This window comes from Archocentrus centrarchus, chromosome 12 (assembly GCF_007364275.1).
Source record: "Archocentrus centrarchus isolate MPI-CPG fArcCen1 chromosome 12, fArcCen1, whole genome shotgun sequence".
Classification (NCBI taxonomy): Eukaryota; Metazoa; Chordata; class Actinopteri; order Cichliformes; family Cichlidae; genus Archocentrus; species Archocentrus centrarchus.
Genome location: NC_044357.1, coordinates 14085329 through 14109584, shown reverse-complemented (window position 1 = coordinate 14109584; position 24256 = coordinate 14085329). Strand labels below are relative to the sequence as shown.

At 40.4% G+C, this 24256-nt stretch overlaps 1 protein-coding gene across 15 annotated transcripts in view; it reads left to right on the top strand.

Moving 5' to 3' along the window:
• The window catches only part of add1 (adducin 1 (alpha)), a 28033-nt gene extending 9097 nt beyond the window's left edge, over positions 1-18936 (top strand). The window contains exons 2-19 of one of the 15 annotated variants that reach the window (XR_004020731.1): positions 1202-1410; positions 1609-1771; positions 2112-2263; positions 3095-3175; positions 3370-3519; positions 3600-3743; positions 3843-3941; positions 4327-4500; positions 4887-5237; positions 8151-8246; positions 8389-8481; positions 9865-9951; positions 10777-10933; positions 12649-13014; positions 13972-14061; positions 14886-14919; positions 16352-16405; positions 16769-16867. Coding sequence is in view for 14 of the 15 variants with exons in the window: in XM_030743404.1 (XP_030599264.1) it covers positions 1216-1410; positions 1609-1771; positions 2112-2263; positions 3095-3175; positions 3370-3519; positions 3600-3743; positions 3843-3941; positions 4327-4500; positions 4887-5237; positions 8151-8246; positions 8389-8481; positions 9865-9951; positions 10777-10933; positions 12649-13014; positions 13972-14061; positions 16769-17043 (2673 nt within the window). In the remaining variant the exon portion in view is untranslated. Of the gene's footprint in view, positions 1-1201; positions 1411-1608; positions 1772-2111; positions 2264-3094; positions 3176-3369; positions 3520-3599; positions 3744-3842; positions 3942-4326; positions 4501-4886; positions 5238-8150; positions 8247-8388; positions 8482-9864; positions 9952-10776; positions 10940-12648; positions 13015-13971; positions 14062-14885; positions 14924-16351; positions 16406-16768 lie in introns of all 15 variants that reach the window. The other 14 variants (XM_030743408.1, XM_030743409.1, XM_030743417.1 and 11 more) reach the window with 14 other exon arrangements.
• Positions 18937-24256: the final 5320 nt, after the last annotated feature.

Here is a 24256-nt window from a genome sequence, read left to right as displayed (position 1 = left end):
TATATCTTTATATCTCTGTATAAAATAACAACAGCATACTACTGGCTGTACAGTATTTTCAGTTTTTGTTTCATTTCCTTTGCCCAGCATTGACACTGGAGCACTGTTGTGATTTCAGGAAACACACTGTGGAAATCAATGATAACCTCTATGGGAAGAGCAGTCACATGACCACAGCAGGATGTAGGGGAAGCAGGGTTTGCATGATTGGCTCTCTGGTTTAAAGATTATTCTCATTTCCTCTTTTACAAGAGGAAACTTTCTTAAATTAAAGCACTTTCTAACCAAGCCTAGAAAAGCACTCTGTAAATAAAGATGATGATGATGATTATAATGGAAATTTACAAATCATACAGTATATAAATTGAATTGTTTCTGTAGTATTTATTAAAACATTAAAAATGTTTTATAATTCTAACATGGGGAATTTAAAGTGTCATCAAACACAAACCATGAAAATGCAAATTTTGTTTGAAATTCTAATGAAAAGCCAACAAGATATGAGCGGCTGAAGGATATAATTGATTGTTCTGAAAGAGATGATGGAGATGAGTTATTCCTCTGTGCTCCTATTTTGGAAAGTAGACGGGCTTATTGTATAGTAGAAATTCTATGACCAACAATACAGGAACCCACTCTTCATCTCTCTACACTATACTAAACTATAATTTTAAACTGGAAATAAAAAAAACCCCCAAAAACAATACATCTGAACCACAGGATGAATATACTCACAGAATACATAATTTCTTGTCCACCACAGAAATAATATAGTTTTATTGAGTGACATCATAGACCAGTTTTTGACTTATTTTTGTTTGTATTAGACACCTGGAGCTAAAGCCACACACAACTCCACAAACACATCAAAAATTACATAACGACTTGATGATGTTTATTATTGATTGTCCTTGTTCCAGTAATAATAATGTTTGTTGTCCTATCAGTATTATTAGTAAAACTATATTGTTTTTGTTGTCACTAGTGTCAAAATCAATATTAGTATCAGTATACATCAGTATACATAGAATAATATATATATATATATATATATATATATATATATAAAAAAATAATACATGCCTCACCATTGTGCCCTGGAGGATTTTTAAACTATTGCTTTCTTATAGACTAGATTACGACTCTGTTATTTGTTTTACAGTAGTAGAAGATATTTAACAGTAATCTCTGACACATATAGGAGGCCAGCCCAGGATGAACGGCGAGTCAGGTGCCGGTGTGGTGACGGCCCCCCCTCCCACCACAGCCCCCCACAAGGAGCGATATTTTGACCGGGTAGATGAGAGCAGCCCAGAGTACCAGAGGGAGAGGAATATGGCGCCAGACCTGCGTCAGGACTTCAACATGATGGAGCAGAGGAAGAGGGTCTCCATGATATTACAGAGCCCGGTCAGTAGGACGTACTCATTAACTCCGCTCGTTCGTGTAATCGAGATCTCTTTGCAAACATTTTTACATGTGAATACATAGTGTAAAGTAAAGCGTTTTGACATCACATGATGGATCCATCACATGTTGATTCATCGCCAGCAGTTTTTGTTTGACTTGGTGAATGTCTGTTTCCGTGTCTGTGTTGACAACCTCCAGGCATTTTGCGAGGAGCTGGAGACGATGATCCAGGATCAGCTGAAGAAGGGAAAGACGCCCACAAGCCTGTTGGCTCTGCAGCAGATCGCAGATTTCATGACCACCAGCATGCCTTCCATGTATCCTGCGGCACCACAAGGAGGCATGGCAGCGCTCAACATGAGTAAGCAGAGAAGAGACTGGCTGTATGTGACTTCTTGACCTCTGCCCTGCTATGACTGTGCTCACAATGAGCAATGCAGAGTATGCCAGAGTTAATTTCAGCACAAAGACTCCAGTGAGATTTTAGTAGGCAGTACTCCTCTAATTATTGTGAGATTTTTTTTTTTTTCCTAACCAGTTGGTGAGGAAAGTGTCTTTTGTTTTTTTTGTTTTTTCTTTACGGAGCATTTTTTGTTTGTTTGTTTTGTTGTGTCTTTTTCTCCTTTCATTATTATTTTTGACCTCATTCCTATGGATGAATGGTTTCTTTCTGACTTATGAATTTATCTCTTTCCTCTCAGGTTTGGGAATGGTGACTCCAGTCAATGATCTGCGTGGCTCAGACTCCATTTCCTACGACAAAGGCGAGAAGCTGCTGCGCTGCAAGTTGGCTGCCTTTTATCGGCTGGCTGACTTGTTTGGCTGGTCTGAGCTTATCTACAACCACCTCACAGTAAGATCAGTCTGTCTTTCTTTACATGGTCAAGTTGATATTTTGGCATCCAGCATCCAGGCTTTTTATATGCAGTCTGAGTCCAATACATCTTTTTTTTTCTTTTAAAAGTAGCTCATATTATAAACCCTGGTTTATTTATTTTGGGGTTTAAAAAAATGTTTTTTTGCCAGCCAACAGCTTTAATTAGTTCAGCCAAAGTCCTTTTAGGAGTAGGTGCTTCAATTCTACAACCATTTTTGAAACAAATCTGAGAGAGTTTGCAGACTTTTTCCTGGAAGTTACACTTCTGAAGTTTCACCACGTGATGGCTCCAGTAACAGTCCAGAATGCCAACCTAAACAGTGCCACTGTTCACCTGATAAGAGCACTGACAACATGCTAATTGACATTATTGTGGAATAAGACCGCCCTCTATCTTTGCTATGATAACCAGCATAACGCTCTAGTCCTTCTAGAAGCAAGTCTTGCAACTCTGCAGCCATTTTGAAAGTCTGCAGGGCACCTATTTGGGCAGTTACTTTGAGGCACTATCTAAATAACTTTAATGTTGGTGATCACTAGGATATTAAAAAGTACATATATAGACTCACTAACAAATCTAATTAGAACCCCTTAAAGTTTGCTGTCTCTGCATCCGTTTTTTTTTTTCTTGTGGATGTTATCTTTCTACCACTGTCTTTTGCTGTCATGAATTTGACACCTAGATTTCTATTCAGGATTCTTTAAGTGCTGCATTTCCTCCTTCATATAAGGAATCTTGTTGAGGTCAAGTTGAGCCAGTCTCAGGGATTTGTTGTAATCTAACATTAATATCTTCTTGTCTCACAGGTCAGAGTGAATTCAGACCAGGAGCGGTTCCTTATTGTTCCCTTTGGGCTCCTTTACAGTGAAGTTACTGCCTCCAGTTTGGTAAGAAGCATTTCAGATCATTAAAGGAGGCTTATTATTATGTTTGCTCCACCTTTGCTTTTGAATGAAGCCATTTTCTCTCATATTTTAGTACCTTGCGCTTGAATGAATTCACTTTGTTTGAGATAAAAATTTCAAAACTGGTGTATACTGTTGTTGTGATTAACTTTTTTGTTGTCTCTCGTGCTCTCCAGGTGAAGATTAATCTCCAAGGTGAAATAGTGGACCGGGGTAGCACCAACCTTGGAGTCAACCAGGCTGGTTTCACTCTCCACTCCGCCATCTACGCCGCGCGCCCTGATGTCAAGTGCGTCGTGCATATACATACACCTGCAGGCGCTGCGGTAAGGAACAGTGGTGCGTGCTGTAACTTTGCCATGAAAACATAGCTCGACAGGTGTTGTCTGACTCCGCTTGTTTGCAGGTGTCTGCCATGAAATGCGGACTGTTACCCATCTCTCCTGAAGCCCTGTCCCTGGGGGAGGTGGCCTACCATGATTATCATGGCATACTGGTGGATGAGGAAGAAAGTACTCTCATACAGAGAAACCTTGGGCCTAAAAGCAAGGTAACAGCAGTGTCTTGTGTGTATTAAAAAAAAAAATCAAAAGGAGAGAAATATTTCTAAAGCAGGTAGGGAATTTTTTTGTTTTTGCATCTGTTCCAGGCGCTCATCCTAAGGAACCATGGCTTGGTGTCAGTAGGTGAAACAGTGGAGGAGGCTTTCTATTACATCCACAATCTGGTTACTGCCTGTGAGATCCAGGTAGGATACATCACAGTGAGCCACTTGGGAATAATGGCATATTGACATTTATTAATGTCAAATGATCTTTAAAATTCTGGCTTTGTTGTAATTGTTGCTTGAAACCATGTTTTTAATTGTGGTTGTTGTACATGTTTGTCTGCATGTTTCACAACTAATAATGCCTTTGTCCTTTGTCTCTCTACATCTGTGTATATGTTCATCTGTCCTCGTGTTGATGGCTGTGTCCATGTTGGATATCTGTATCGTTGTGGATGTGCTCCTATCCTCTTGTTTTTGTTTTTTTTCCTTCTTTTCTTTCTTCTTCAATATTGTGGATCTGTCTTTGATTTGGTCTGTTTGTATGTCCCCCCTTGATGTTTTTTTTTTTTTTTTTAAAATAAAGGTACGCACACTGGCCAGCGCTGGAGGGCCAGATAATCTGGTGATGTTGGACCCTGGGAAATACAAGTTGCGCCCACGGGTCCCCGAGCCAGCTGGCGACGGGTCCTCAACACATCCCAAGTGGCAAGTCGGGGAGCAGGAGTTTGAGGCTCTCATGAGAATGCTCGACAATTTGGTAAGCACAAAGGGAGAAGGATGATTTATAAACTGATATGCAAGATGCAGTGGGAGGTTCAGAGAGGATGTTAATACCCCTTCTGTTTGGGCACAGTGACAATCTAATCAGTGTATCGAGCAGGAAAATATCCTTATTACTCATCCTGATTACAAATCATTTAATTAAAATGCTAACCAGGTCTGTTCTATCTAAGTTTAAGTTTCTATGTTTTGAAAGGATTTGTTGCTGATGTAATTTTTTGAATATGCTTGAAGCTTTTGGCACGTGTGTCTGATATGGAGATCTGAAAAACTGTTAAAATCCAGCTGTGTCAGCACAGACCCCTTAAACTGTTGTAACCATGTTGTAACCTTGTTTTTCTTCTACGTCTTTTTTCCCCTCAGGGCTACAGAACGGGCTATCCTTACCGCTGCCCGGCCTTGCGAGACAAAGGTAAAAAGTACAGTGATGCGGAGATCGCCTCCTCTGCCCACGGTGGTTACTCATATGGGGAAGACAGTGACTCAGGTGCTCGCTCCCCGCTGAAACACAGCTTCCAGCGCGGCCAGCGCGACAAGACCCGCTGGCTAAATGCCAGCGGCCGCCCCGATGAGCCCTATGAGGACGGGCCCGACGGCAGCAGCCCCAAGTCGAAGCCTAAGGTGTGGACGAACATAACACATGATCACGTCAAACCCTTGCTGCAGTCTCTCTCGTCCGGTGTCTGCGTGCCAAGCTGTATAACCAACTGCTTGGTCTGTGCCTACCTTATTGTTCATAGTATAGATTTTACAGCTACCTTGTTGGTGGTAACGGGTAGGTGGTCGGCATCCTGAGGGTCTGGGTAAAAGAATGCTACAAGTTTCTCAACCTTTCTTACACAACTGCTTGCCTGCTAAAATGCAAGGCAGTACAATCTATCCTTTTACTGCTTTTCTTGCCTAGTCTTAAATGCCCCAGTAACCCATCTTTCTAATGCAGTCTCTTTAATGACCTCACATCACAGCTGTGGTGATTTCTCAACTATTTTTTTCTCTTATTCCCTTCTGGTCTCCTAATACTTCATGATGCCTGGCCAGCTGCCCACAGCATGCCCCACTGCATGTGTAGTAGTGAAATGCATTGTTGGTGTTGATGTTTTTCTCAGAGGAGCGAGCAGCAGGGGTGTGGCATGAGTCCTCAGGTAGGCAGGTGAATGTGGCACGACCAGGTGATGTTGCTGCTTACCCACACGATTGCTCACAATCCCTATATACACCTTGATACGCAAGTGTTCTCTGTGCATCGTGACGTTGGCTAACTTTGTCGCTTAAAGAAGAGTCAGATGATGCAAAAGCAAAACAAAATAGTTCAGTGAGTTTTGAGGCTTCATTAACCAAAACTTTACTTTGCTTTGTGGACTTTTAGGAAACTTTATTTATTAGACATGTTATAAGGCAAAGAAGGAAGGTGGCATGATGCTGAGAGAATTTATTTTTCCTGAATAATGGTACTTTATAAACACTGGATTATTACAGATTATTTCACTAAAGAGTTATGCAGCCTGCTCCTTTTTGTTTTTCTCAAACACATGCAACTGGTCCCAGTTGTACGCTCGTGTTTCCTCTTATTATTCTTATTCTCTCTGATCTTCTGGTTTCAGTTTTATTCCCAAAGTGGCTTTGAGCACCTCAAAGCCTGCATGAGTGGATTTGTTTGGGGCGGGGAGGGAAGAACTAAAACTTTTGAAATTTGACCTGACTCTTGAATTAATTATCTCCTGTTGGGAAAGTAGGAAATGTTGTGTTGTGAGACTCTTTCTCAGTGAGTATATTGTGTTTACATGTTCATCTCATACTCAACCAACCCAGTCCAGCTACTTCCATCAAGAATCCCTTCCTCATCTAGCTCCTGATTTTGCGGCTAAACAGTCAAGCTTGTAGTAAACACAGGAATGAATTCATGAGCTTATGCTTATACATGCCTAGTTTTCAAAGGTTGAATTGAACATTTTGCATGAAAGCTGAAGATTTGATTTCTGTATTCACCTGCTGCTCATTCAGTTTGGTGCAGAAATGGGTTTTTTCCTTCAATCACGCTGAGCATTACCAGGTTTACGTTAACTTTTTTTGTGAAACAACCACAGGGGTGTTTCTTCACATTAAGAGGAACACATTGTTTAGCAAGCCAGCAAACAGTTTCATCCTCTGCAGGAAAGATATTCTTAGTCTCTGGTGTTGTGACAATCGATTTCTTTGTCCCAACATGGGCGGGTGTCCTCGGGTGTATTTCTCTCTTATCTCTGTCGTCCTTGTTGTTGTGTATCAGCCTGGAAAATGACTTTGGTGATGCCAGCTCACCTCTCACTGCCACTCTCGCTTCGTAAGCCAGCCTCATCGTCTCAGTCACCCACCCCAGCCACCCCGCCATGTCTCACTTCTCCCTCACAACTAACCACCACCCAGCTCCTTAGTTTTCCTCCTCCTCCCACCCCTCCTGTTTTGTTTTGTTTTTTCTCCATTCTGTGATGTTTTCAGTTCTTATGCTGTTTAAAATTACAAATATCAATGATGATGACAAATTACTATTATTATTTATTTTATTTTTTTTACAAAAGTAGCACCATGGTGACTAACGTGAAAGGTGTCACACAGTGAAAGTCTTTTTACCAAAAATAACCAGAGACAAAATTCTGACAGAAGTTTAGGATGACCTAACAGTTTCACTGCCGCTGTGACCTGCAACCAATAGGTCCACAGCACAAAATAACTCACCGATCAACACGACACTTCAGATTAAAAAAAAAAAACAAACTTTTACACAACATGGAAGTAAAACCAAATGTTGGAATCCCAAAGAAGAAACTCGAGTTGAGTTATGGAAGCAAAAATCAGCTGTTTTTCTTTAATGACTGCACCAAGGAGGATGAAGCACGACTGTGTCATCATATCAAAGTTTATTAGATCCATGCCACACAATGTGACTTGCAGTAAACTTATAATAATAACTTGAACGACTGCTTAAATCTCAAACTGTGTAGGCGCCTTTAAATATTTTGTCATGAAGGATGTCATCTCACAAGCAGAAAAGCTTACCCCCAGCTGAATGATGTTAAGCAGAGTGTTTGGCCAAAAGTATATAAAATCACCCATGATTTCACATTTACCTTCCAACAACCTACTGCTCATTAATCTAAAAGTTTTTAGAGACTAACCTAAATAATCATTTCCAAACTACACCCATCAGGCATTGGAATAGTGCAGTGAAAAGTGCAAAAACATGCTCTATGGTCACATTTCATCTCTAGTTTCCAGTAAAAAAAAAAAAAAAAAGTACATAATATAACATCTAGTATTTCTTCAGTCATTCTGTGCAAATGAAGCATCGGTTATTATTCTGTATTATTGGAAAAATTCCCTTGCATAATCTTAGGTTGATAAAGTAGCCTCGGATAGATTGTCGGTTACGGTGTAAATTAAAGTGGTACAGGTGCCTCATCATCATTGGTTCACTTTTTTTCATTCAGACCTCTTCAGTCATCCGGTTTTGTCAGTTTCAGTTGAGCATGATTTTTGTATTGTGAAGCCTGCATAGTATTCTGTCTGAATATATTTTTGTGCTTGGGTTTGTCATTTTCATTTAGTGTGTGTGGTTTTAGCTGGTTTTAACTCTTTACCTGATGTTTACAGTGGACAAAGGAAGATGGGCTCCGCCAGGCTGCTGCAGCCAATCAGTTCATCCCACTGAACACCAACCCAAAGGAAGTCCTGGAAATGAGGAATAAGGTATCACAGCTTTCTTGTTTGTTTGGTGAATTTTGCTTTCCTTTTACTGCCTGTGCTTTATCGCCCATCTAGGAGCACACTGGACAGGATACCATTTATGTTTGTTTTTTCCTTTTTATGAGTTAAATATTTTTGTTTGTAGATCCGGGAGCAGAACCTGCAGGACATAAAAACAGCAGGGCCCCAGTCTCAGGTTCTGTGTGCCAGCACTGTGGTGGAACGCACCTTTAGCCAGGTCAGTGCATGAACTGAGCATTTTTAACACCTCACAGCTACAACTCTCCTGACCTGGAGATGAATATGTATTGTTGAACTAGCTTGGTTTGTGTCATTTAGTGTCTTCTATTGAGATTGGCTCTATTAAAACAAAATCTTCTACATTCTGTCCAGGTCTGGAGTTTCTCCATAAACCAAGAGTCTGCAATGTGTGAATATGTGCATGAAGTTGTAGTGGACACTGAGCTCTAATAAGAGATCTGATTTCTGACAGAATAACTACTAATAACATAGAGCAAAAATGTGTCATTCATTTTGTTTACGAGAGCGTGGGGTGACTTTGTATCTTTAATTATTCTTTGACCACAGAGTGTGTCAGTGTGGCAGGTGAGTAGTAAGTGGGAGACGACCAACTCTGCTCTCCAAACCTGCCAGCTCAGGCTGTGTCCATATTCATACATTGTCATTCCTGTGTGGTTTTTATTTACGGTTGTTACCTATCACAGCATTTGCAAGCTGGCCATTTGGTTTCTTAAATTGCAAAACAAAATTCCACATTATAATCAAATAACATTTTTTTAAGCAGTGCATGTGTGAGGAAACAAAAGCAAAAAATCATTGGGAACATGCTAAAATGTTCCTCTTGCCTTTTGTATGCATGGCTCATCTTCCCCGTTCCAGCGCTGGCTTTTAGACTCTGTTTTTCCTCATCTGGTAGATGAAACAGAACAAATTAAAACAGAGCTATTACTTATTTTCTTGAAGTAAGATAATAAAGCTTTAAGGGGTAATTAAAACTTTCCCAGTGCATCAGCAGGACTACTAAAGGAGTTGATGATTAACTGCTGTTATGTACTGTGTAGCACCCCCTTGTGTGGGTAGTTTGCCTTTGCAGTGCATGCTTCTGGCTCTCTGTTCCATCACTGCAACCCTATGACTATTTGCAGAAGCATCTCTCCTTGCATGGACTTCTAGTATATGTTTGTGTGGTATGTGTGAATGCAGAGGTGGAAAGTCATTAAGCACAAAGATAAGTGAAGTATTATTAAGCCAAAGTAAATGAATACAGCATTGTTGAGTTATTGTACACTGAATTATGCTCTTTGTTAAAGCTGCGCCCACCAGTCAAGACCTTTCCTTTGTAGCTGAACAATTTTAAACACAATACAGTACAATATGACAACTCTTATACTCGAGTGAGCTGTTGCCATAGCCTTTCCCCCTTTGTGTGTGTGTGTGTGTGTGTGTGTGTGTGTGTGTGTGTGTGTGTGTGTAAGTAAGGTGGTATGTTTATGAATATGTGTGTACATTCAGGACTGCCTGAACCAGTGCTAATGTGAATGTGCTAGTGTTAGAGCTGGGTTTTGCCTTCCCCCCCTCCTCACTGGGTTTACTATTGCAGGACGCCCCTCTGTCTGACTGTACAGACACTATTGATGGCCTCGATGTGTCCGAGGGCTCCTATAGTCCTGCTAAATCAATTAGAAAGGTACTCACTGCTCAAATCACCTTTTCACCTGTCCTTCACACCATCATCCAGTCAGACTTCTGAGCCTTCAGATAGGCACTTGATATCTGGGACTAAGGAATAACAGGGCTAGATTACAGCTATTTTATGTCTTAGTATGTTTGTTGGATTTTGTGACTGGGTCGTTTCTACTCTAGAGCCTTTTGAAACTTGTAATGAACATTGTTGTTTTGTTGCTAGTGAGGATACTTCATGATGATGATGATGTTGATAGATGTTCAGTAGACCTTGCTGTTTATGACTTTTTTTATTATTTGAAACTTTTGTTCTTAAATTGAGATGAGTAGTGAACTGTTTTAGATCCAGTGATGATGGTGTCACTGTGTGAACTGTACAGGATGTTTAACAAATTCTGTGATATTTATAATTGACTTAAAGTAATATTTGGCTAAAGTTATGCAGTGTAGTGATCTGCGCCTCACTCGTCACAACATTGTCTGCAAGTCAGCACACAAAGGTCATAAATATTTGCATCATTTTGACTATTCTCTGTGTTATGCTGTTGGCTTGGACTGCTCGAATTGGATTCCTCAGTGCTTTGCTGTATCAAAGTTAATAAAACTGGAGGGGGTGGGGTGGGGATGGGGGCTTCTGGAAACTTTGTTACTTTTGCTTCACATTTATGAATTCATGGCTGATGTTTCTGCCTGCCTCTTACCTAATAATCATGTTTCAGAGTACATTTTGTTTGCAAAGAACAACTACAGAAATATTTTTATAAATAGCTTGTTGTTTTTTTTAATCTACTGATTGTTGTCCTTTCTGCCTTCCTTCTGTGTCCTAAAGGGCGAGCTGGTGACCGCATCCAAGGCAATCATCGAAAAGGAGTATCAGCCCAAGGTCATCATCAGCAAGCAGGGTCCCAACCCCTTCACCAAACTCACCGACCAGGAGCTGGAGGAGTACCGCAGGGAGGTGGAGCTAAAACAGAAAGGAGGTGAAGGTAAAGGTGATGAGCAAAGCAACGTGAAATTCTTTAAAAAGTTGCCAAGAAAGTGTTTGTTTGTTTGTTTGTTTTCACTCCCCTTTTACTTTGCGGTCATAGCCTTGCTCTTGAGTCTTGGCAAATCTGGGAAAAACATACATTTTGAATGCCTACAACAACATCACTTGAATTTCACCCACAGTTTTCAATATTCAAATTGTTTTTCAAAAGGATAAACTGACAGATTTGCTTCCTTAGCTTTAAGATCAGACTTTGATAACAGCACATTAAAATATGTCTGTGAAGGTTCTCAGTCATCCAGGTCATAGTAGTCTCTGGAGCTTGAATAAAAAGGCAACTGGACTTCTTTTTGTTTTTTCAAGACGTTTCACCTCTCATCCAAAAAGGTTTTACCAGGGAGGACACCAGGGATAACAGGTTACATTCCTGGCCTGTGTGGTGCTTATTGAGGAAGATGGAAGCATCAACATTGAAGTTCACCTGAACCCCACACACACAGACCAGTACCTACTCTTTGACTCCCACCACCCTCTGGAACACAAACTTGGGGTGATCAGGACCCTGCAACACCGGGCAGAAAGCGTTCCCTCTGAGGCAGAAGGGAAACAAAAGGAACACACACATAAAAGCAAGCCCTCAAAACATGTGGTTATCCCAACTGGCATGAATTCCCATTATGCTTCAAACCAAGTCACAGCCTAAGGCAGAACTGGTTCATCCCAAGGACAAACCCCCCCAAACACAAGATCAGCAACATAATGTGAGTGAAGAGCGCTCGGACCTCTACATTGGCGAAACCAAACAGCTTCTGCACAAACAAATGGCACAACACAGAGCCACCTCAACAGGACAAGACTCAACTGTACATCTGCATCTAAAGGTCAAAGGTCACTCTTTTGAGGATGCCAATGTTCACATATCGGACTGGGAAGACGGGTGGTTTGAAAGAGGAGTAAAAGAAGCCATCTATGTCCACTGTGAACAACCATCGTTGAACAGAGGAGGTGGATTACATCACCAACTTTCCCCCGCTTACAGTCCAATCCTGAGGTCCCTTCCCAGACGTCTCCACCCCCATTCACATCTTTGTTCCAGCGACCTCAAGAGGTCACATGAAACAATGGAGCGAAGTCCCAAATTAGTTTTATCTGAAACCACAGATTGTAATGACCCGCGCCTCCTTCCACACCTTGGCACATGTGATTATGTACATGAAGAATAGAGGGTCATAACCACCTCCAGGGGACTACGCCCACAGAGGTTTAAAAACCTGGGTCTCTCCACCATTTGGTTTGAGAACTGAAGAAGCCTTTTGGATGAGAGGTGAAACATCTTCAAGAAACAAAAAGAAGTCCAGTCGCCTTTTTTCAAGCTCCAGAGAGCACATTAAAAAAACAAAACAAAAAACCAACTGCATATCATTGCTCCCTTCTTACTATAAGCCTGTTTACTTGAGCTTCTACAAGATATTTTTAATTATTAAGGTAAGCCAATAATTTTAGTGTTTGAAGTCTACAGAGCAGAGAATGAAGCAGAAAATGAGCTTTTATGACCTCACAAATGTGATTGCAAAAACGTCAACAATGAAACTTAAAGTATTTTTAAAATCTGCTTTTTAATATTAAAAAAAACCCCTACATAATAAACTTCACACTTGCCATACTGTGATGTTATCTCTCCACACACACACCCGCATTCACACGGATTCACAGTGCAGGGGCCAGCCACAGGTAGGGAGGGATCAGCCGCTGGTATACCCAGCCCGGAGCCTCAAACAGCGCAGATGGGTCAAGCCTCCACACCTCTGCAGTCTGCAGCTGACTCATCCAGCTTAGAGAAAGCCCAGCCTACAGCTGCCACACCAGCCTCTGAGCAGGGCCTCTCTTCTGTCGGAGGAGCCGAGCCATCTCAGAGCGGAGCAGACTCTGCAGGGACGCTGGCAGATGATGTTTTTTCGACTGCAGATGAGGTTTTTTCAGCTCCAGATTCTCCACATAAGGACTTCCACTGTGCCGTGCTGCGAGCCCTCAGCAAGGAGTCCTCGGTGGTAGATGCGGCTAAGGCATTTCAGGCTCCAGGTACACCAGATAAAGTGGAGTCTTGCCTAAACTCTGGCCTTCCACTTCCCACCTCCCCTGCTCAGCCCTGGCCCATATTGCTACATACCACTGCACTGGGAGACTGGGAATCCCCGCCTGCTGTGTTTTCTCCTTCTTTTGAGGGTTTGGAGTCTGCTGCAATTGTTTTTACCATGCGCAAGCACCCTCCATACCCACAGTTTAATCTCTGAAGCCTTTGCTTGATTATTTTCCTTCCCATCCCCTGTCTCTGATGTTTTATCCAAAGGCATCAGAGCTTTGGCAGATCAGATACCTTTCTGCAGTTTGATTGGACGAGGGGCTGAGGAGCGAGGATGCTTAGAGTAGAGCAAATGTTATATAAAGATATAAACCTATCAGCTCTCATTCAGGGTTCTTGCTCTTTGAGTATAAAAGCTTTTTTTTTTTTTTTGCTCTATAATATTAACTCTTGAAAAAGCTGCATCTGAGCTCAATCATCCAATCAGAACATCCCATGTGTGGAAAACAATGGTCATTCTCTTTCTGCTAACCTGTCTTGGATATACTGTATTATTCCTCTGATTCTGATTCTGATTCTGATTCTGATTCTGATTCCTGGTGGTGTCAACTCTCCCTTCTGTGCATCTGACTAATTTCCATCAGACCTAATGATCTGAATCAGGTCTTGGGGATCTTTTTAAGATTGATTTAGTGGCATCTGTGTCAGTAGGGTTGCAGTGCTCTCTTGATTAAAGCTTAAATCCTGTGTTTCTTTGTTTTGTGTGTTGTCTTCCCTTTCCTTTGTGTTGCATTATGTGGGTGTTGGCACAGAATGACTCATTGACATAAATTGTTACATTTAATTGCATATTTAGGCTAAAAAAACAAACAAACTGCAATGACAACTGCTGATGATTCCTTATAATCTGGGGTAGCACCTGTTTACTGTTTCATGTCTGCTGACCTTTCTTTTAGATCCAGGGCAGCAGATAGAGTCTGAGAATGAGCCCAAAGACCCCAAACCCACATCCACACCACCCAGTACCCCCATCAGAGCAGAGGAAGGTAAGTTGGCCTGACATACTTGGTTCACTCTGTTCCTACCTGGTTCAGCATGGGTTGCTCCAGTCCTGTGACTGGAAGGTTTGGGTGTTTTAGGGTCTACAGCGGGAATGCAGAGGCTCCTGCCTACCCACCTGCTTGTCTGTCTCTGAGTCTGTTGTTGCTGTGGTCTTTAATAATACTACTATAAGTGTTGTGCTTTGTTTTCTGTAATAAGAGGCCAAGAGGTTTTGTTTATTTGATCAGGGAAATTACAAGGGCTGATAATCTGCCAAAAGGTCAGGAAATAGTTTGGAATGGCAGAAAGGGACATATTGAATAAAAATAATCCTATTTAGTAGATTTTGGTGGACCACAGAACAGACCTTTTATATATTTTTTTGATCCCTCTTGGTCTTTATTACTATTGGATTACACCTATGTCAGTGGTATCATTCCTAATGATACTAGAACTGACCTTAAAAGCAGGAAGTTATAATAATTTTTACATTCAGCAAACTCAGTTGAAATCTGCTTAAGGGGGAAATGGGGTACGTAGCTTTTATTGCAGGTGTAATCTAATACCAGAAATGTTGTTGCATAACGTGTCTCTCTGTACAGTTTCTCCTGTTCCCCCCTCACTTCCATTCTCCATCTACTTGGAGTCTATCAAGAATGGTTCCCAACCATTCTTTCTTTTTGTTAATCTTCTGGGATTTTTTTTTTTTCTCCTCTTTTACATTTTTTGATTTCCTTTTTTAATTTAACACAGTGCCTGTGGTTTGATCTGCATAGACATTTGTTTCTACTTGTGCTTTTTCTTTTTTTGTGCCTGCGATTACAATCAGGAGATGGAAATACAAAAGAGTACCTGTTACCATAGTAAGTATGTACTGTTCCACCTCCTCAACAACCTCCTAATTAACCTGTCACCCTCCATGCCTGCGTTTGAGCATTTACCCTGTTTTTTTTTTTTTTTTAAATATATTTAAGTTTTTCTTTGCATGGCTTCAGTAGCAGAGCTGTATTCTGTGGTCTAAACTAACCCTTTTGCCAGGGTGTTCAGATGGTTTAAACACCTTTGAATCTCTTTCTGGGAGGCTGGTGGGCAGTTATTTCAGAGTTCCTCACTCATAATTTGTGTTTTTAGTTCATGGCAAAAATATATATTTAAATAAATTAAAAAGAATGACCTTATCAAAAAAAAAAAGAAAAAAAGTCCTGCATTCAAGTTCCAAAAGATATCGATTTGGTCTAAACAAAAGTGGAGGATGTTCCTGAAGTAAACCTCACAACCTGCCAAGTGTTTCACATTAAACCTCTTTTCTTCCTGCTGACTGTTCACTGTCAAACCAATCTCTCTCTCGCACTTTAGCACATTTCTGTAACTGTTATATGACTGTTACATATGTGTTTGTCTCCTGGGAAAAAAAAAAAAAAATCAGGTAATGTTTTGAAAATATCTTTGAATGTCGTTTGTCTTCCAGACGAGTCCTTTACCAGGTACACGAGTGCTTTATTTAACTGTGGCTTTCCAAACAAACTTGCCATTGGTGTTGGTTTAGCTGGTTGAAGCCCAAAGCTTGGCTGTGTGGTGGTGATTAGTCTCCATTAAAATTTTTATTTATTTATTTAAATGTGTGTTGGTCGGCCTTATCTCTGTACTGACAGACGTAAAAATATGTAAATTTTGCATGTGACCAATTTAAAACATGAAGTTGTAGTTGTGTTGTTGCTGAATGCAAAGTGTGAGCTTGTAGCAGTACTTCTAGTTTGGTTGTGCCAGTTATCCCTGAAGGTGAAGCAGCACCTTCTGTGATACAGCACCCCCCCCCCCCCCCCCCCCCCCTTTTTTTTTTTTTTTGCTGGGAATATTTATTTATTTTAAATTAGACCATCACCTAAATTAGTTCAAGTTATTAGAAAAACCTTGCTGAGTCAGTGGTGACTTGTAGTAATTTGCAGTTTTAAAGCACTCTCATAGACACGCCATGATTGATGGATTATATGGGCCAAGTTTAGTATTTTTGATGACGCAATTTCCTAATTAAACTGGATCTTTTGTCAACAATAATGCATCTGTGGTTAGTTTATTCACTCCCAGCAGCTTGATTAATACTGTACTTACTGGTGGCTCTTGTTGATAACTTACTGCTTCTTGAGAGCTGGTCCAGTGTTGAATTAATTTCCCTTTTTCTGACACAATCTAAAACGCTTTTTTTTTTTTTTTTTAATTAAAATCTGAAAAAGCTGTGGCCTTTTCTCAGATATGTACGTGCTCTGTTGTATTTCATTTTCTTTTGTTTGTACACAGGGTACAAATGAACAAGAGAACTGCACTCATTAAGATTTCCCTGTTTAAATGAAGGTAAAACAAAAATGCAGAGTGCCAGCTCAGGCCTGTCAAAGCGATGGAAAGAGAAGGTTTTAGCTTTTGATCTGTGGAAAACTGCAAATTCAAAGTAGTGAATTATTTTATTTTATTTTATTTTAATGTAACACTCTTTTGGCTTTTAGTAGGAATATTGCCTGTGGAAGTGTTAGACTTGTGTGCACTGAAGCTTTCTTAGACTAAAGAATCCTAAGTCAGTAGTGTCTTGGATGGATTTATAGACATAAATGTCACATAAATAATGATTGTAGTAGCACCACTGTCTTGTAAGCACAGCAGTGCAGATCCATCAGTTTGTCCCCTGAGACCACTAACTCTCTCCATCCACCCCTCCGTCAGAGTCCTTGCCAGAACAAACCTTTAAGGACGAGAGCGACGCGGCCACCCTGAGACAGACCCTTCCAGATTTGACACCCGACGACCCCTCAGATGTTCCAGCGCTTCCTGCCGAAGACTCCGCCCCCACCACTGCCGACACAGCCGAGGGGGAGGAACCCGGCGACGCCGGCGACCAGGAGGGTGAAGAGTCTCCCAGCAAATCCCCCTCCAAAAAGAAAAAGAAGTTCCGCACTCCTTCCTTCCTAAAGAAAAACAAAAAAAAGACAGAGTCCTAGATTGAAGAATGTTGGATTGGTCCTCAAGGCTGGCTTCTGCCTCTTTTAGTTTAGTTTAGTTTTTTGTTTTTTTTAGTTTTTGCTTTCTGTCTGCTTTCATCACACCCTTCAAGCAAGCCACAGTTACGCACCGTTTTTATTTTGGTATTATTTGCCGCTGGCTTATTAACCTATTTTTCCTTGCGTGTGCCAATTTTGTATACAATGTAAAAATGAGTAAATGAGTGCATAAGGTTTTTAATTAGTAGCGGCTTTTAGTTGTGATTGAGTGTTGCATTTTTGTCTTGTCCACTACATCTGGCCTTTTATGCATGTCTCTTTCCATGGGCCCACATACTCAATGTGAGGTTATTATTATTATTATTATTTTTATTTTTTTTTTAAAGATTATTACTAAACCATTGTAACCACTAGAATGTAATGGGATTGGGGCAAAATATGTAACAAGTGTCTTTTAGGGGAAAAAAAACATTGAATGCAGAAAGAGAAGCTCGTACCCTGTCGTACTCACTTTAAATTCTTAGACCTCTGAAGCTGTGCAGCCATATAATTACACATTAACAGAGCAAGAGGACGACACTTGCGATTTTTTTTTTTTCAATCGAGGATGTACCCATGGAGAAGTTGTCCTTATTTTTGAATAAATCATTTAATTCGTTAAATATTAAACACACCTGGATGTTGATTTGCTTTTTTTTTGTTTTTTTGGTTTTTTTTTAAGAAAAACAAACAAAAAAAATACCAAACTCTAAATACCCACAAGGTCAGGTATGTTGTAAAGTGCTTTCTATATTGATTTAATGTAGATGTTTAGTTTAATATTTCACAAACCGGCTTCATTAAATTATCCATCTCAGGTGCTGCAAAACTGCAGATGGTATTTTTCTGAAGCTTTGAGCACAGTTCATGGCAAAGTGTGAGTCATTGCTGGAAGTGTGGGCAGGCATTCTGCTTAATGATTATTCTAAGGGTTAATGTAATGTATTTGCTACTGGCTGTGAGGTGTAAGTATGAAGGAATGTGTAAAAACAAATTCTCAGTTTGTGGTTTCCATTTTAATCTTTTTTTCTTTTTAGCTTGCCTTTGTTTTGCATTTCCCTCGGTATAAAGTCTGTGACATGACATACTTTATTCTGCATAAACTGTTTTCTTTTACTCCCAGAGTAGATTGAGCCATGGTTACTTGGTGTGAGAGCACTGTGAGCCTCCTTTTTTTTTTTAATAAACTCCGATCACACTCTGCTTTGAAATAGTCGGTCATAGATACAGTTGTTACAGAACGTAGAAACAGCTGTTATGAAGCATGTCTGGACCTCTGTGTAAAATGTCACTCTGAGCAAACATACTTTGTCACCGAACACCTTCACATGTTTCCAGTTGCACAAGACACAATGCACACTGGAGAAGCGGTTCTATTTTTGTTAACCTAATGTACTCTATAGATCGGAAATGAGTGGTGCTTGAGGTTGCAGGGCATTAATATTAAGGCCAATTCCATGCTTTGCTTGACTTGTTTCTTCATCCTGTTTTAACATACAGTAAGCCCAAAAAGCACCTCTGGTGGTTTAACTTGCAGTGCTACACGTATAAGCTGAGAAGTCCTAAAGGACTGCATGAGAAGAGAGCATTACTATAACTACCCCTTTAGATTTGATTTGTATTTAATTTTAGTTGTAGTGTGCTGATAACAATAATAAAGTTCCTGTAGTCATTTGAGTCTACCATGTTTTTTATTTTGTGATTGCTTAACTATGCTGATTTGTATCCTCCGTCTGAACTGCTTCCAGTTTAAATGTCTTATCATAACATGTACACACTTAACACTTCACCGCTTATTTGTCATGGTTCTGCCTCTTTCTACAACCATGAATAAAAACACTACCTTGAAAATCACTATTGTGTTTTAGTAGTCCTTTACGAGGGATATTCCATGATAGATAATGCAGAAGATGATGTTGATACACTGGGCTTGTAAAGAATCAAGAAGAATTTATTGTCATTATATGTCAAGACATATAATGAAATTATGTTCCAGAACACGCATCCAAGAAATAAAGACAAACATGGGGAGATAGGTGAACTGTGTTCATGCTGCCCTCTTCTGGAGCGCTGCCATTAAAAAGACAGAAACAATAGCGAAAACATATAAGGATGAGTGAGGGGGAAAAAAATCACCTCATACTTTGAATACATACACACATACACAGTATAAGTTTCCAAAAACCTCTGCGATAGTGCAGGAAACATGGCATATAGCATGGGAGCACTAGGGTGGGGAGGGGCATGGATGGGAGGAAACCAGCGGGGGGGGGGGGCTACTGTGGAGCTGACTCAAACTCCCCCCCTCGGCTAACAGTTCTGATAAGAGGTGGGAAAATGTTCGGAAATTTGGCTCCCCTGGTGGCCTTGGACTGCACCTTATCTCAGTTTTTCTCCTGGATGTTTTGTAAACAGCTGCTCTACGCCCCTGCTGTCCTGCCTTCTTCTGATCTGTGTTGGGCTGATCTCCCTTGACCTAGCTGCTGATGAACATTTTTCCACCTCTTATCAGAACTGTTATCCCCACTGTGCCACTGTGGGGCTGACTCAAACTCCCCTCCTCGGCTAACAGTTCTGATAAGAGGTGGAAAAATGTTCATCAGCAGCTAGGTCAAGGGAGATCAGCCCAACACAGATCAGAAGAAGGCAGGACAGCAGGGGCGTAGAGCAGCTGTTTACAAAACATCCAGGAGAAAAACTGAGATAAGGTGCAGTCCAAGGCCACCAGGGGAGCCAAATTTCCAATTCTATGACTTGTTTTGCAACAGGCTGTATTTGTTGACAGCCTTCAGTCTTTCTGGCACCTCTCAGTGGCGAAAAAATCCAATCCTACCATCCGAATCCTCTTGGTTCAATCCTTCGCTGTGCAGAAACAGGTACCTCTCCAAGATCTAATCCCTCCAATTAGCTCCAGAAATACTGAGTCTGAGTTTGAGTCTGTACCTTTCTGCTTAACCCGTCATAAGCAGCCTTACCACGGCCCAACAGCTGCCCAGACTTCCTGAATTGTAACGACAAGCCAGGTGTCTCCAGGTCCAATTTGGAGAAATCCCAGTGTCAATAAGCCGAATATGCATGTCCTCCATCGACAGTACGGCCAGACACGTTATCTTCCACCCACACAGGAATCCATAACGTAGCCAGCTGGGAATGTCAATTGGATAAGAGGGAATAGGGTTCTCCTTTCCCCAATCCCCCATGGTGAAAATTTGATCAAAATAATGCAGTTGAGAGACCAGCTGACCAGATCCATAATTATAAATTCTAGTTCAGAAGCTTTGCGAAGAGAGGCTCTAAGCAGCAAAGCAGGATAAAAAGGAAGGGCTGGGGAGAGAAGACAAGTGCGTCCGTCTCCGCTGAGGAGCTGAAGAAAAAAAAAAAAGTAAATCAGGAGAGAAAAATACTTTTTCTTTCACTGCAATTTACTAAGCATTACTGTGCAGAAATCTTGTGCTACTCTTCATTTCAATCAATACATCTTCAAACTCCTTCATTTACATTCCACCTACGCATACAGTACCAGCTTAGATAAACAGCTAAGAGATTATATTAACTTTTAATTCTGGGATCTGACAGAAGAATTGGGGGAAACAGAAAGAGAACTAAAGAATATTTTATGTGCACAAACACACGAGACATGCATGCACACAGGCATCCTCTGCTAAAGAAAACAGATATGAAATAATGAAACACTGACGCTCTACAGAAAGTGTATCAGCATCTAAATAAAATAGATCTCAGTGGAGAACATGAGCTTTTCCTCTATTTTTCGCTTTTCTAGTTTCTGCGTAATATTTTTATATTCCAGTGAACGGCTGGTTACGCTGTAACAATCCTTCTGTTGGACCATTTTAACAACTCGATTGAGTGAGTTTCTGTTCTTTACAGATAAATATCCAAACCACAACACAAAAGCATGATACAAACACAAAAGAATGATAAAACAAAATCATCATGGTTTCATCAGTGTGGAAATGAGAGTATCCTCAAACTTGACAGGTGGTGGTACACTGGTACCCTTTATGCACACAGCTTCACGGTTTGCCTAAAATATGAGTTTGAAGTCAATACCGTATTTTGCGTATTATAAGGCGCACTATCAATGAACGGGTCTATTTTCATACATAAGGCGCACGGCATTATAAGGCGCATGATAAAACATATGTAGAATGAAACAAAAGCGTCAGGTAAGTCGAACTTTATTCAACTCATTCAAAATAACTCAGAATATTGTTCAGTTGTAACAAATACAGAAAAATACACTCACATTTTAAATCATTCATCTTCCACAACTCCATCAAATTCCTCATCTTCAGTGTCTGAGTTGAACAGTTGGGCAATTTCGGCATCAAGCATACCAGTGTTGTGCCAAAAAGTGATGGTCTGCCAGAAAGTGATTTTTTGATGTTTCTATGTACTTTTATGTGTAATGTCTTTGCTTATATTGGTGAATAGAGTGTAGTCAATAGGATTTATGAAGGGCTTAGATATAAAATGAAGAAATGATCTGTTATTCAAGTATGTTTATGACTCTGCATTATTGCACGTACATTATAATAAATCCAGTCCTCTTTGGTCACTTAAAATATCTTTATAGAGTGTAATGTCATATTTGTTCTGATTTCTGCTGCCCTCTTGGCCACATATCTCTTTAAAATCTGGCCAATCACAGTTTTTACCCTGATAAATAAAGAATATATAAAAGTCGCTGCCAAAAACTGATTGCAGCTTCTACCTTGTGACAGAAATGTTTCTTACTCAAAATGACTTGATATCATTCACGAGAGATATGTTTGACACATTTTTCACAGATTATAGGTCAGCAAGTCATTTACAACAGTTTAAATATGGGCAATCATTTTCTGGCTATCACTTTTTGGCAGACGATCACTTTTTGGCACAACACCCGGCCACCGATCGCCAGATTATGCAAAAATATCCGGGCCAGCATAGATGAAAACAGGCCAAATCCATCATCGTTTTCTGCAGTTTACTGTGTACAGTTTCCATTTTTGGAGCAATGCTTCCACTTCTTGTTGAATTTATCTCTGGCAGCTTTGGCTGCTTTCCACACCTGCTGCGCCGCACTCACAGCTTGTTCCTGTCTAATATCGTCAGTAGAGTCATTTTGTGAATCGATGATGGACTATTTTAGAGAATTCAATGAGGCCTTTGAACTGATCTGCCAGACCGGAGGCCATATCGCTGCAGACCACGGAATGGTGCAGTGGTGTGGATGCCTCGGCCATCGGCGGTCAGGCGGCAGCGCTCAACTATTTGAAAAGCGCATGCTGGGTGTTACCCCCCCTCCCCCCTGTCGTACGCTTTGTACGCTCTGGAAAATGTCGACATTTCTGATGCGTCCCTTACGAAAGTCCCACCAAAACATTTTCAAAGATTTTTGAGCGCGGTGTACCACATAAAATTGGTTCAAGGTCAGTAAGCACAACAAGAACTCATACATAAGGTGCACCGGATTATAAGGCGCACTGCCGATTTTTGAGAAAATTCAAGGATTTTAAGTGCGCCTTATAGTCCGAAAAATACTGATATTTATAAGACTGAATACGTTCCACTATCTGACCCTTAATGGACATGACCTCAAGTGATAGGACTCATAACACCATTTGATAAAATCATCAAGGCCCAGGCTGTAGCTGGTCGCATTGTCTTCAAACTGACTAACAATAAGAGTCATCTGCAGGCTTGAAAATGGTCCTGTTTCCATCCCTGCTCTGACACATATTTGTACACAGGCTCAATTCTAAGGGTGACAGCACACAGCCCTGTAGGGAGCCAGTCAAAGAGCAGACCTGATTGGACAGGTTTGGTTTATCTGGACTCTTTGAGTCCTGTTCTTTAAAACATCAAGACTCCAGCCTTGTAGATTTTTATTCAGTGTGAATTGTTCTAAAAGTCTTCTGATTAGAATATGAGGCTGAAATGTGTTGAAGAAATAGTAATCAAGCATGAGAGCATTTTCCCTCCAAGGAGTCACAATCAGGTTCAACGCAGTTACTGTGGCGTCTTCTTCTCCTCCATTTGGTCAATGAGCAAATGGGGTCAAGCACATACTCACTTCACTTTAAAATCTCTGACTTAACCAGTTTTTCAAATATTTTCAAGTGATGTAAGGGTGACTGCCACTTCTTTGGACTTTCACTTGTTGCACAGCATGCTGATATGCCAGGATTTCAGCTAATAGTTCTTTGGAAATCACCTTGTTTGTGCAGTAATACTATTTTATGCCTGTCAGATTTATCGTTGGTATTTTTCATAGATTCAATTAAAGAAATGGGAACAAATTTTGTGTTTTTGTGACAGGCTGCTAATTAAAAAAAAGTGCCTAAAGAAACAATTTTAAATTGTTTTTTTTGTAGACACAAGTCTTCAGATGCCTTTCTTTTGGTTGTATGTATCAGCACATCGGATCTAGTTGATTTTTGCCAAGATTTTACAAGCCAGCTGAGATTGCATTGCAAAACATTACTACTTTGTTCGAAAGTTGACTTCAACCTCTTGGAGACTTTGTGGTTATGCAACAGTGGAATTACTAAGCATTGATAACGGTAGGGAAACTGTATCAACAGTAATACTTTCAGTCAAATACACTGGTAAAAGTTTATCTACTTCATATTTTGGCTATGTTTTAACGTAAAATGACCAGTAATAACTAATATATAGTGCAGTGGACGTGTAACTAATTCACTTCCCTGTATCAATCCAGTCACTTTAAATGTAGACAACAGTAATATTAAGATCTGCCAGCCAACAAAGTTATGAGTGCATGTGGGTGTAGAAAGTGAACATGCACAACAAATCTGATAACCAGTACCTTGATTATGTGTATGCGTCTTTTATTGTTGATATTTTAAAACCATTCTCTTTTCTTAGAGCACAATAAAACACTTTTTTTTTTTTTTTAGTGGAGGATTACTCTAGAGTGTAATCTTGCATCAGTTCTCTGATTATGTTTTTATTACAAATTATGATCACCAACAATAACTGTCCTATTAGTAATTGACCAAATGAATATGCCATAAAGACTAATGCGTTTTACTTTCTATTGTGCGCTGCGGTGGATTTTTCCATCGTACGATACTCTCCATTTGATTAGATTAGCTTACAGTTCTTTCCACATGTGACATGACAAAAATGATTATCATACTAGGTA